The sequence below is a fragment of the Spodoptera frugiperda genome, chromosome 20 (assembly GCF_023101765.2).
Source record: "Spodoptera frugiperda isolate SF20-4 chromosome 20, AGI-APGP_CSIRO_Sfru_2.0, whole genome shotgun sequence".
NCBI lineage: Eukaryota > Metazoa > Arthropoda > Insecta > Lepidoptera > Noctuidae > Spodoptera > Spodoptera frugiperda.
This window is the reverse complement of record NC_064231.1, coordinates 5,708,901-5,721,005: the sequence shown is the minus strand read 5'-3', so window position 1 is coordinate 5,721,005 and position 12,105 is coordinate 5,708,901. Positions and strand designations below refer to the sequence as shown.

At 41.7% G+C, this 12,105-nt stretch overlaps 3 protein-coding genes across 3 annotated transcripts in view; 2 read left to right on the top strand and 1 right to left on the bottom strand.

The window, feature by feature from the left end:
• LOC118282437 (uncharacterized) overlaps positions 1 to 12,105 on the top strand; it is a 175,762-nt gene that overhangs the window by 93,668 nt on the left and 69,989 nt on the right. The gene's annotated exons all lie outside the window — the stretch shown is intronic.
• The window catches only part of LOC118261778 (protein vestigial), a 337,798-nt gene continuing 327,460 nt past the window's right edge, over positions 1,768 to 12,105 (top strand). The window contains exon 1 of the mRNA XM_035572730.2: positions 1,768 to 2,043. The gene's annotated coding sequence lies outside the window, so the exon portion shown is untranslated. The remainder of the gene's footprint in view (positions 2,044 to 12,105) is intronic.
• On the bottom strand, positions 8,580 to 10,236 carry LOC126911958 (uncharacterized). Its single transcript, XM_050701514.1, has 2 exons — positions 9,618 to 10,236; positions 8,580 to 8,972 (listed from the first exon to the last, which is right to left on the bottom strand). Exons 1-2 carry the CDS (start codon positions 9,693 to 9,695, stop codon positions 8,580 to 8,582), a joined length of 471 nt encoding a protein of 156 aa, XP_050557471.1. The 5' UTR covers positions 9,696 to 10,236.

Sequence of the window (12,105 nt, the reverse complement as noted above, 5' to 3'; positions counted from 1 at the left end):
ATAATGGGGATGGAAGTGCTGTCGTGTAGGTCGATGGCGAAACGAAGCAGTAGATAGGTAAGACTAAACAATTCCTCAGAACACTCCCCGTGATAGGTGGTATATAGAATACACAACGAAGCTACATCTCTACGCATTGCCAAAGTATTAAGTCGGTTTGAACCTTCCTGACACTCAACAATCCGAACCGCAAGCCGCTGAACGCGGTCCAGAGGATGAAGCTGGTACTGGGGTGCCCCCGCCCAAAGATGAGAGCAGTATTCCATATGGGGCCGAACCTGCGCCTTATATAGAAGTAGGCGATGAGCTGCAGTGAAATACTGCCTCGATCTGTTGAGCACACCAAGCTTTTTCGAGGCTAATTTAGCCTTATTCTCCAGATGGCCACGGAACTGGAGGTCGCTCCAGGGTTCAAAAGTTTCAACTATGTAGGCCCAACAATTTCGGAAATAAATGGCTGTGACATACGGACGGACGGGCGGACAGACGTGACGAATCTATAAGGGTTCCGTTTTTTGCCATTTGGCTACAGAACCCTAATAAAAACGGCCCGAGTATCGATCCCTGCGGAACACTCGTATTGACGACAGGAGATCTATTTAGAAGGTCTATTTCTGATATTCGTTGTTTGCAGTTTCTGTTAAAAACTTAAAAAAGTAAATCGACTAAAATAGTAAATGGGTTCGAGTTGAAATACTATTATTTAGAAAGCATACAAAGACACAATATACATATAGTGGGTACTAAGACTTGGTGTTGGTATAGGTTCTACTTTAGGCATTTATTCATCCGAATGCCACCTTAGTATAAGTATAGGTAGGTATTATTTTTATACAAGCACTTTAACCAATGGACTGCCTCGTTGGCCGAGTGGTTGCAAGTTCGACTGCCGGGCAAGGGGTCCCGGGTTCGATTCCCGGGTCGGAAAAATTTCTCAGTGGTAGCACGGAGTCTGGAAATGTGCCCGGAATATGGCAATAGGCTCACCACCTATTACATGGGACGTACAACATAAATTGTGAAAAGTGGGTGTACACAGTGGCATTACATGCCATATAGTGCACCTCTGCCTACCCCTTCGAGGATTAAAGGCGTGATGATATTATGTATGTATGTACATTTTAACCAATTTTAGTCTAAAATCTTGGGGGTAGGTAGTGTACATTCAGAGGGATCAATCTGAATTTTTGAGAGAAATTCCGACAAGTCCAGAATTAGGTTAAAATTCTAGAATTAGTAGGGAAGTCTAGAATTATGTAGGGGGGAATCTTTTATTGACTTGTCACTCTTTGGGTTAGGCGAGAGGGAGTGTCAGATTCTTACTGACTAACAATTGCCCCATTCCTACTCCTGCCCTTCTAGCCGGAGCCCCGGCAGCCCGTTAGGTCTCCGCGGCAGGTACTTACATACCCACCTGACAATACTGAATAGTAGTAGGTAGAATGAAACCCATTGCAAAGGGAAGAGAATGTGCGTCTAGGTGAGCAGGCACTACAAGGCATCTACCTACTTTACTTGTGTTTGGTCTAATATTAGGTATAGGTACATACCTACGTGAGATTGGATATAGTCAGGTACAACATTAGCATGTATAGATATTTACTGAACGAAGAGTGTCGCGGCCCTACCTGCTGGGGAGTGGGAGCGGCCTCGCCTCGCCGCGGGCAGGAATCAGGACACAGGTCACACAGTGTGGGGGGCGGCGCCTGCAGCGTGGGCGGGGCGGGGCGGGGCGTGGCGCGGCGCGGGCGCGTGCGGCTGGGCGCGCCAGTGATGCGCGCCGCGCGGAGTCGCACGCACCAGCCCGCAGCCGCGCACAGCGCGCCCCAGTGCCCGAGTGCCGAGCTCGCCGCGCGCCGCGAGTGCCCGACAGTGCCGTGCCTAGTGCAGTGCCGCCGGCGACAGCTCGCCAGTGTAGTTCAGTGACACAGTGCCAGTGCGTGGACTGGGCTCTCTCGCCCGACTCTTCCCTTAGGTACATCCGTACTTGTTGGTACATACAACAACGTCTAGGCTCCAAGCGAGGACGCATTAGTCGCATAGGTACGTAGTTACGCACCTGTTACCTATTATTGGCTACCTGCCTGCCATGTCGTGTTACCCCCACATTTCACAACTCACAAGTAATACATAATTTAATAAACTCTATTCTAGCAATCAAACACTTGCGTTTGACATCCATAGTTAATGGAACTTGGAGATAGTTGAGGAAAATGTCAGATAATATTGTATGGTCATCTAGATTAAGAGCGTGTACCAAATCCCAATTTTTATTGTGTAACTTAGCCACCTTCTTGCCTCTATTATTGATATTTGGTACACGCTCTTAATCTAGATGACCATACTATTATTGATATCTAGACACACGGCAGTGTGTCCGCCAAGTTCGAGCAAACAAACGGGCACACTAAATATTAACGAACTTTGTAAAGTAGTCTGACCCACTGATGATTTCTATTGAACTCGCCTGGATGAAATAATATATTTGGTCAATTCGATCTAAAATATTAAATAACACCATTAATGTAACTATTGCGAGATTATTGAGACTACAGACGTAGAAAGTATAAACTCAACTGTGCACAAAAACCTGACAGGGTCATTGCGCCTGTTCGGTCCGTTTAGTGCACTTGGCAGGTTTGAAGGGAAAAATGTTCCAATGCTAATTGCAATAACTAATGTGCTAATTATTCCTTGTTTTACTGAATACTGTATTGCTTTCCACATATAAAGCTTATGTGGTAAATTTAACTAGGACACAATGTGCACCCTGTCGGGCACAACAATATAAGTTTAGAGGAGAACACGCTTTTACACGCCATTTATAAAAGTAGTACCTACTTATAAGTACTAGTCTGTGTTAAGGTTAACTTTAAGTAATAAGACTAGACAAACATTCAGATGTTTGCGTCCAAACTGTCCCAATAGCGTCCAGTTTGCGCTGCAGCGTGAATCAGCCTACAAAATGATTGTAGGGATGATTTGCATAAAATAAGGAATGATTGATTGAATGAACTCTACGTACATAGTTAGGAACCTAGGTACCTATTTAGACTCACTTCTGCGAAGCTGAAGTTTATGTTTTGGGTGGGATTTCTCTGTTGTGAACTTGTGATTGCAGCTTGATCCGCTGTCTTGTTATTTTTTTTTATGGGCTGAGCCGGTAATCAAGCTGTCGTGTCACCTGATGGTAAGCAATCGGCGCTGCCCATGGACACCTGAAACACCAGAATCGCTACAATTGCATTGTAGGTTTTTTGGGGATTAGGGATTTGAGGATTGTTAGGGATTTGAGGATTGTTAGGGATTTGGGGATTGGGAAGATTGAGGAGTAACCTCACTAACACGACGAAACACAACTCAAGCGTTGTTTCACGCCGATTTTCTCTGACGCCGTGGTATGACTCCGAAGTATGGCGCTCCCACACTTGAATAAGTTAAGCTGTTTACTTAAGATACGTGTAGGCTTGATTCCTGGGATATCCTTGATGAATATTGTCGATTCCATTTTAGTTGTTGGGTGTGGAGTTGTACCGACGACACGTTGCCGTGTTGAGGTGTACACGTCCTCCGTGGAACCTCGCTCCATATTGTCCGGTTTCGACGAGAGATGTTGTCCTCGATATTCAGCTCCGTCCGACACACCAATTTGTACAGGATTTTATTTATCTCGCAATGTATGTGTGTATGTAAAGAGGAACTGAATGTTGTAGCAGATATTATCTTGCACCGTACCTAAGTTAGAATTAGGTACATGTTTAATTTGTATGACTATAAATGGTAATCTGGACCAACACTTGTTTAAAAAAAAATGAATTTAATTCTATTGACATATTCAGAAAAGTCGGCTGAAGATGGCAGCCTCATTGGTCCAGTGTTTCAGGAACTTGATCGTTGTATTCAAAAGCTTTTAAGATTTGTTCCGGTGTGAGAAGTTAAAGGACTCTAACTGCACTGCTGAGCCAGTATTGCACCAAACCACCATGAATCGTGGCTGCTCATAGATTTACAGTTCAGTTAGGAGTTGGAAGCGATTGTGCAGGTTGGAGTTGAAACTCTGCGAAGTTGTAGATTTGGGCGCGGCCAGCGTTGTGGTCGCAGCGATTAATGGAGGAGGTTAAGCTCGGGGCTCGGAGTCTCTCTCAAGGATCGAATCCGAAACAAAATGATCCGGTGTAGTTATTTCATTGTATATTATGTATATATGTACCTAGTTATTTTATTTTTTTATGTGGATTTAGGAATTTAGAATACGCTATTCCTTATTAATAAATATCAATCATGAACGTTAACAGTTATATAAAGGAGTGCGCTGTTACATTGTAAGGTTCATTTATTTATTTATTTATTTATTTTGATTAGGACAACCAGTAGTTGTTACATTGGACTTATATCTACGACACTTACATAATAATAAATTTAAATGCACAACATTTTAAGGTGTCATACATGCACTGTAGGACAACATAATGTTACCCATACACTCCTCCTTACGGATCCCGTCGGTCTGCCAGCTGAAGGACCCACACTACGTTTGCCTCGACGCGGCTCCACCCAGGAGACACTAGCCCAACCACTGCCTTCTTGCCACTGCCACTGGATCCGTAAGGAGGCTGGCAGTGTTGGATACATGAACCGTACAATGTAACAGCGCACTCCATTATTTAACTGTTAACGTTCATGATTGATATTTATTCCTTTTTTTATTCATAAGGAATAGCGTATTCTAAATTTCTAAATCCACATAAAACAATAAAATAACTACATACTTAACTAGTTACTTGCCGTCACACGATACGTTACACTGTTTTGTTCAACAGAAGAGATTAGTTAAATGATATTAACGGCTTGCGCACGTAAACTAATTGAGAAAAGCTCAACTAGTTACTTTCAAGTTACAACGGGAGTCGTATTCATGAGCATGCCTGGCGAAGCAACGCAACGCTGTTTTAGTTAATTATTTCAATTAGGTTACGATAGTTATTGCACAAATACGGCAAACATTACTTGTTAAAAAAATAATATAATATGTCGATAAACCGATCAAGGTTATGGTGGATCAAGGTCAGCGGGTCATCTGTATAATAGTAGCCAGCGTACGGGCTGTTCCAATAACATAATAACCTTTTAGGTACCTATATTAGGTACATAAGTCAGATCGATCTGTCATCGGGGCAGGGGTGTAACGCCAGCAACAGAGACCCAAACAAACAAAGAAACCAACAAACGGGTCAATCTAAATAAAACCGTTTAAAAATAGTATGTTCTGACTGACTGACTGATTCATCATCGCCGAGCGCAAACTACAAACATGAAATTCGACTGTAGTGTACTGTACTGAAAACGGGATGAAGTAAGGTCTTAAAGTTTGTAAGTATAGGGCTTGCATTACTTTTGATCAGAGCCACACTAAACGTTGTATTTAGGAAATGATTTAATATAAATAAAATATTTTTTCAAGAATTTCGAATAATGAAGGTGAAGTTGAAAGTGTGTTGTAGTAGATAAATATTCCTGTACAGAGTGGTTTGTTATTAGAACACAATCTAAAGTAAGTAAGTACGGGGTTATAGAACACATCATGTTCAACATTTGTCGAAAAAAGTGTTGGCGGAAATGAAAAGTTAATAAAATAGTTATTTAAACCTTTCGTGTTAATTTGAAAATGACCCGAATGATGCGGCATCAGGCCCTTGACCGAACCATCTGACGTTTACCTACACGTGTCGGTCAAGGCTCCTAGCTACGAGGCCATTGGCAGATACCTGCGATATGAAGTTGTAATGAAAACGGTCCCATTTAAGTGAAGTTTACAAATAACATGTTAACAAGTAATTACTTACTAGTCAACTTAGTAAAACATAATCGTACCGCTAGAGTGTGCCACTGGGCCTCCTTCACTGACTGCCATCTATTTCGCAGTTGAGCAGTTTGTAACTAGTCATTACGTCCCAGCTGATGCAGGCACGTGCTGGTCTCTCTAGTGGCCGTTTTTGGTGACACGAGACACGGTGTCCACTCACTTAGGACACGGCTTATGTTGTAAGTGACGCGTTTCTCCATAATGTTCTGCCGTGTAGTCTCCTGTAGGCCTAATTGAAATGTCACTGTGCACACTTTTGAAATTAAGCAGAATCTCCCTTTTACTGAGAGTTTGTCTTGGGCTTCTATCGAGAGGTCTGTGATGATATACAACGTGTAACAAAATACCCATATACATCAAGAAGCCCTGATGAATACAGGTTGAATAGAAGCTCTACACAAAGTTTCAGCTTAAAATACGTTTAAAAAAAATTGTACCAAATACTTGGTATCGCATAGTTCTTGATTTCAAATCATACAAACGTGTCACAACGCTACAGGGGTCACTCGCTAGTATTACGAAACATTTCTTCTGTCAATCTGGTCGCCTAGTACCTGTCTACCTAATTTTGATTCGCGCGCCGGCGCGATTTGAAAAATTCATAACTTGGTAACTACCATGAAAACATGAGGTTAAAAAGCCCGTTCCCGTATCGTTTGTTATGTTATCAAGAAACTGTGCACTTGATATGTATACCCCCTTTTTGTTACACGTTGTATTATAATTATAATCGCGGCTTGTAAATCGCATCGCAAATGTCGCCGATGTTGCTTAACTTGGGTACTCTTCCTTACGGTATCCAAGGCACAGTTTAAATTATATTATTGATGATTATTAATCTAAACTAACACATTATTTACAACTTAAAAATACCAAAAAAAAAGGAATAAAAACTAACTTAAAACTAAAATAAAGGCAATAGGCGTGGTTAGGTGTGGTTAGGCGTCGAAGTACTCGTCCGCATCGCTGTCATTGGGGAACGTTCCCAGAAGACTGGCCGCATTGCCACGTTGTATGGCAATGCTTATCTTTTGACCGAAGAAATAGCCAGCCTTCTGGTCACGCGTAGAGTCGAATAGCTTAAGTGCAATTTCTTTATATAGAGAATGTGCACCAGGACCCCATGGCCCAAGTGTTTCGACCCCAAACGGCTCAAAACAATAATTGCCAACTAAGTTAGAATATTTGCGCCGCTTGAGGTCCTCTGCCGCGGAAGCAGCCGCACCAGCGCATGCAGCAGTACTTAGAAGGTGAGATGGCGCAAGGGTGTCTACACACGTAGCGTCCCACACCAAAGGCCTACCCATCTTCCAAGGCAGCAACGACATACCATCTGGTCTCTTGCCATCATCACGTACCAAACCATTAGGTTCTAATACGGCTGGTACGCCGGCTGAGGCGAGAGCACGACGAATAATGTCGTTGATGCTGGCATGACGACTTATGCGGCCTGCACTTCTACGACATGAAAGACCATGGTGTCCCGAGCCATCGACTCTTTCTCCACAGTGGCAACAATGCGGAGAGACACAGGGAGCACCCAACCGTAAGCACACAGCTAGCCGGAACGTAATGTCATCCAACATAGTTCCTATGTAGGGTGACGGGAGCGCCTGAAGCCACAAACCTGATTCCCACTCTCCCACAGCCAATAAGCGAGCTCGCTCTGCAGCATTAGAAGAAGAGTTGATTAATGACTCACGAATAATACTGCACAGCGGCACGTCCCATTGTCTCTGAGAAGAAGGGTGAACAGGTAAATCAGTAAGTGGACAGGCCATTTTCCAAGCTTCCACTGCATCAGTCAAACACGGCACCTCAAAACTAGCCAGTGATGGAGAAAGAATTTTCCTGACTAATTCAGAGGTACTGTGGACCGATGAGAGAAATGCTGGTAAGCTAATACTTGAAATTTTGCGGACGCCGAGCCCACCCATGCGAATGGGAAGGGTAGCTTGTTGCCAAGCACGGTCATCCAAAGCCACATTAAGTATGGATGATAATGTGTGTCTGATAATTTTGTCTACATTTTCCAAAATATGTGAATTTTTCCATATATGAGATGCGCGGAGAATATAAGTAAATTTTGGTCCAAAACAACAATACCGAATCAGAGTGAAAGCCGAATGTGAGTTGATTTTGTGTAGTCTATCCGAAATATTATTGAAATTTTCTATTTTGTCTTCGATGAATGAAGGAAAACATTCATCGAATATTGGAGAACCTAGGAGGTGAAGTGAATTTTTATCTTTAATTTTGATATTGGGAGCTATTTCCTGAAATTTTGATAAAATCGTTTGTCGGTCAGTAGAGTTAGGTATGTAAATTTCACATTTAGATAAATTTAGGTCAAGGCCAATGGAATTTAGTCGTTCTTTTAATATGGTAAAATCTTTTAAAACAGTGTTGACGTCACCTCCTAGAGTTCCGTCATCTAAATACCATACGTTAAATTTGGAATTTAGTTCCCGAATAATAGGATTTATGGCTAAACTAAAAATGGCAGGTCCAAGAGGGTCTCCTTGTTGACAACCGACGGCCGATTCTATTAAATTGTCCTTATATAGTAATTTCGAAGGGTTTCGGTAACATTGCCAAAGAAAACTGTAAATTTTAGGGGTTTCTTTTTGTATTTCTGTCAACAAGGCGTCCCTGCTTACTGAATTAAAAGCGTTTTTTATGTCAACCTTTAAAATGACCTCACTTTGATTGCTATTTATAAAGGTAGAAAGGGCATGTACCGCAGCCTCGCAGCCCCTTTGGAACCAAAGCCTAATTGTGAGGGCTGGAATTTGCTGGCCAACGACTCATTGTAAAATGCACAGCAAATTTTGGCTGCGATACGCCTATAGGTGCAACCTACGGCAATGGGACGAATACCGCCATCCCTCTTCCGCAGGGCACATAAATTAGCCCCGTACAAGACGTCGATGACGGATTCGTTCACATTGCCGGAGAGCATTAAATTAATTAGGGCCGTCAACTCCCTCAAAAGGGACTCACCAGCTTCCCCGGCGCTTGAACACGTTAGGTCCTTTAGATGTTGAGGGGACAAGCCGTCGAGGCCGCCGGCAGAACCATTTCGAAAGGAGTCGATGGCCCCACGAACCTGTTGGGCAGTAATGGCGAGGGTATGGAGTTGAGGGTTTGGTGGGTCAGGGAAAGTGAGGTCATCTGCCGGGGAAGGGTGCTTACTCTGCAAGGCTGTAACAGTCTCTGCAGAGTACGCAGCGACCACGTCACTGCTAAATAGAACCCTAGCAGCCCCACGAATATCACCATCTGCTAATTTGGACTCTACATGATGCAGCAAACCTTTGTGAGAGAAGTGTACAGGTAATTTGGGGTCGAAAGGTTGTGTTTTCAAAAAACAATTATCTTTAATTTGGGTTGTTAAAGTTTTTTTACTAGCCAAATCTTTCTGCACATGTAGAATCCTAAATGGGAAAGTTAATAATTGCTCCCAAGCACTCGGAGAGTTCTCTCGGGCTACAAGAGCAATACAACGTGCCAAACTTGAAGCCACGGATGCTCTCGCACCTCGAGGAACTCTCTTTAAAATTGGGATTGAGTTTTTGAATTTGGATAGAGTTTGCCAAAGTTGAATATTTTGAACAGGGGGAGTTGGGGAAGGAGCTGAGGCTGACACTGGGGAAGGATCCACATTTTTGTGTTTATGTACCTTGCCCAGATGTATCCTCAGACCCCGTTCACCCTTAAAAAAACGTGCTTGAGAGCAAAGAGGGCATCTTACCAGAGTCCCATCCAGGAATGCGGCAGGTTGACTGGCGCTCTGACCGGCGTAGCTGCTGCTTCCAACATCATAAGGCATATAGCCTGGACTATAACAGTATACTTAAGGTAAAAAAGATATAAAAAATGCTTAAAAAGATAAAAACACTATTTACACTACACGACATTGTCAAAATCCGTCAAAATATTTAGCACTAAAAAAATTAAAATGTAATGGCCATCTTGTGGCCAGTACTCCTTGAGGCGCCGCGCGCCGCTGCGCCGCGCAGAGCCGCGACTCGCCGCGCAGCGCGATGCGACGACCAGTATGATGGCTTTTACAAGTGTTTTAGGTATTCTCCAGCCACGGTTAGGATACTTTGTACCAAGACGCAAGTCGCACCAGTTAAGCCAGTCACAATACCGCGTCTTGAGCTATGCGGAGCGTTAGTTGGTGCTAAGCTACAAGATTGAATTTTCACAACATATATTTTTGGTCGGATTCCATGATTGTCATGTATTTATTTATGTACTTTATACTGTATTTACATACATCGTAATACATCGGTTATACATAATTTCGTATTATTGTAAGCATTTATAATTTATTAGTGTAAATAATTTATTTATTGGCTGTCACTCGTCACAATCTATATTATATGTATATTATCTTAGTCTGTTCCCCTGTTCCATAGGCTTAGAAGATAGTGGCACAAAATTGGTATTGTTACTTGCAGTCTTATAATTCAAACGTGAACTCTCGCGGACTTTCAAAAGAAGAGTTTTCCATTATCGCCAAGCTTGGGAACGAGATGGAGTCGCATTTTAAAAGAATTACAGGGTTTTAGAGAACGCTACTGGTTATTTTTTATCAAATAGGGTAAATTTGTCTGTTCGCGTCCACCCAATATTTCGCATCTATTATTGATTGATTAATTATGCTGTGCCTAGGCTCCAATGAAATACCTATACAAAAATAATAGCGCCGTCCGAATCGATTCGAATTCGAAAAGAAGATAAGTCAAAAAGTCCAAGTTCAGCCGACCTAGTAACATGTACATGGATAATGTATACAAAGTATCACTAGGAAAGCTACCACTATCGATACCAAGTCCAAGCTTAAGCTACAACACTACACGTTCTAGTTGTTCGAGCAACTGACGGATACTGGGACACTGATATCTTCTTTTTGTTTGTGACCAACACTTAATAAAAAATCGTTTCGTAAATTATATTGAACATATAGTTTCAAACATGAGGACATTCTCTTAAATTTTATCGTAGTCTTTTTTGGATCTATAAGGTATATTTTACTTGAGGTATATACAATGTGATAGGCTTGGGACTTCTAACCCGTTAAGGCTGAGTACTACATCTAATTTTATCGACAAAAAAAATAATATGGGGGTTGAACCCCTAATGGAAAATATTGAAAAATAGTGATTTTTTCGGTAAAAATAATTCACAAATGATTTTTTTCTCACCAAAACATTATCAAACATATAAAAAAAGTAATGAATTAGTTAGCCAAGGTTATTAGCTACCGTTTGTCGTTTTTTTTTGTTTCTACGACGCATACAACCTTTGATATCAAAAAAAGTAAAAAAAAATATTAAAATAGCCATAACTTTTAGGGGGAGGGGATTCGACCACTTCGACCCCCGACTTTTGTCGATAAAATTAGGTGTAGAACTCAGCCTTAACGGGTTAGAAGTCTCGCCCCTATCACATTGTATATAACCTCTTGGAGTACTGTAGCCAAATCTGGTCACCCCAATACGAGATATATACTAAAAGAATTGAAAATCTACAGAAAAAGTTCGTAAAATTCCTAAACTTTAAATCCCGCAGACGTCATGAGGCTTATGACCGGGACTGCAAACACTATAATATGCTTCCCCTTGTAGATAGGCGTAAGATGTTAGATATGCTTTTGCTCTTTGATATTTTGCGTGGTCGAGTGGACAGTAGTGAGCTTCTTTCATCCATATATTTCTGTACCCCAAAAACACGTACCAGACATACTAATCTATTGAGTATACCTGGCCATCGCACAAAATACGGGAGAAATGCTGTAATGACCCGACTGCCTCGCATCTACTCTGAGAGTTTTGAAAGCATTGATATATTTCACTTATCCAAGCCATCATTCAGGAAACAAGTGAAGAAAATTCTGTTTAATGAATAAATTGTGCCATCACTCATTTTATAAAGTGTAAATCTCGAAATTAAATTAAATGAAAACTTAATTGGATTCCTGGATGTAATTACATACTCTTTTTGGTGTGTGCGCCTACTATTTTCTAATTTATATGTATTTTTATATGTATTTTTTCTTCCTTTTGGCCACTTCTTAGTTAACCTAGCTTTATAAATGCCGTGAAACTCTGTTATTGGCTTAAGAGATTATTGTCATCATCTCGCTATCAATGTTCAGCGTATACGTAAGATTCTATAACAGTTGCTTTGTTGCAACTGCATTGCGCTGGTCATTGATAGTGGGGTGAAAA

Coding starts and splice junctions, on each gene's coding strand:
- LOC126911958 (XM_050701514.1), bottom strand. CDS start 9,695: ATGCCTTATGATGTTGGAAGCAGCAGCTACGCCGGTCAGAGCGCCAGT. Junction 8,973..9,617: donor CATTCCTGGATGGGACTCTG/GTAAGATGCCCT, acceptor ACTGCCCAACAG/GTTCGTGGGGCCATCGACTC.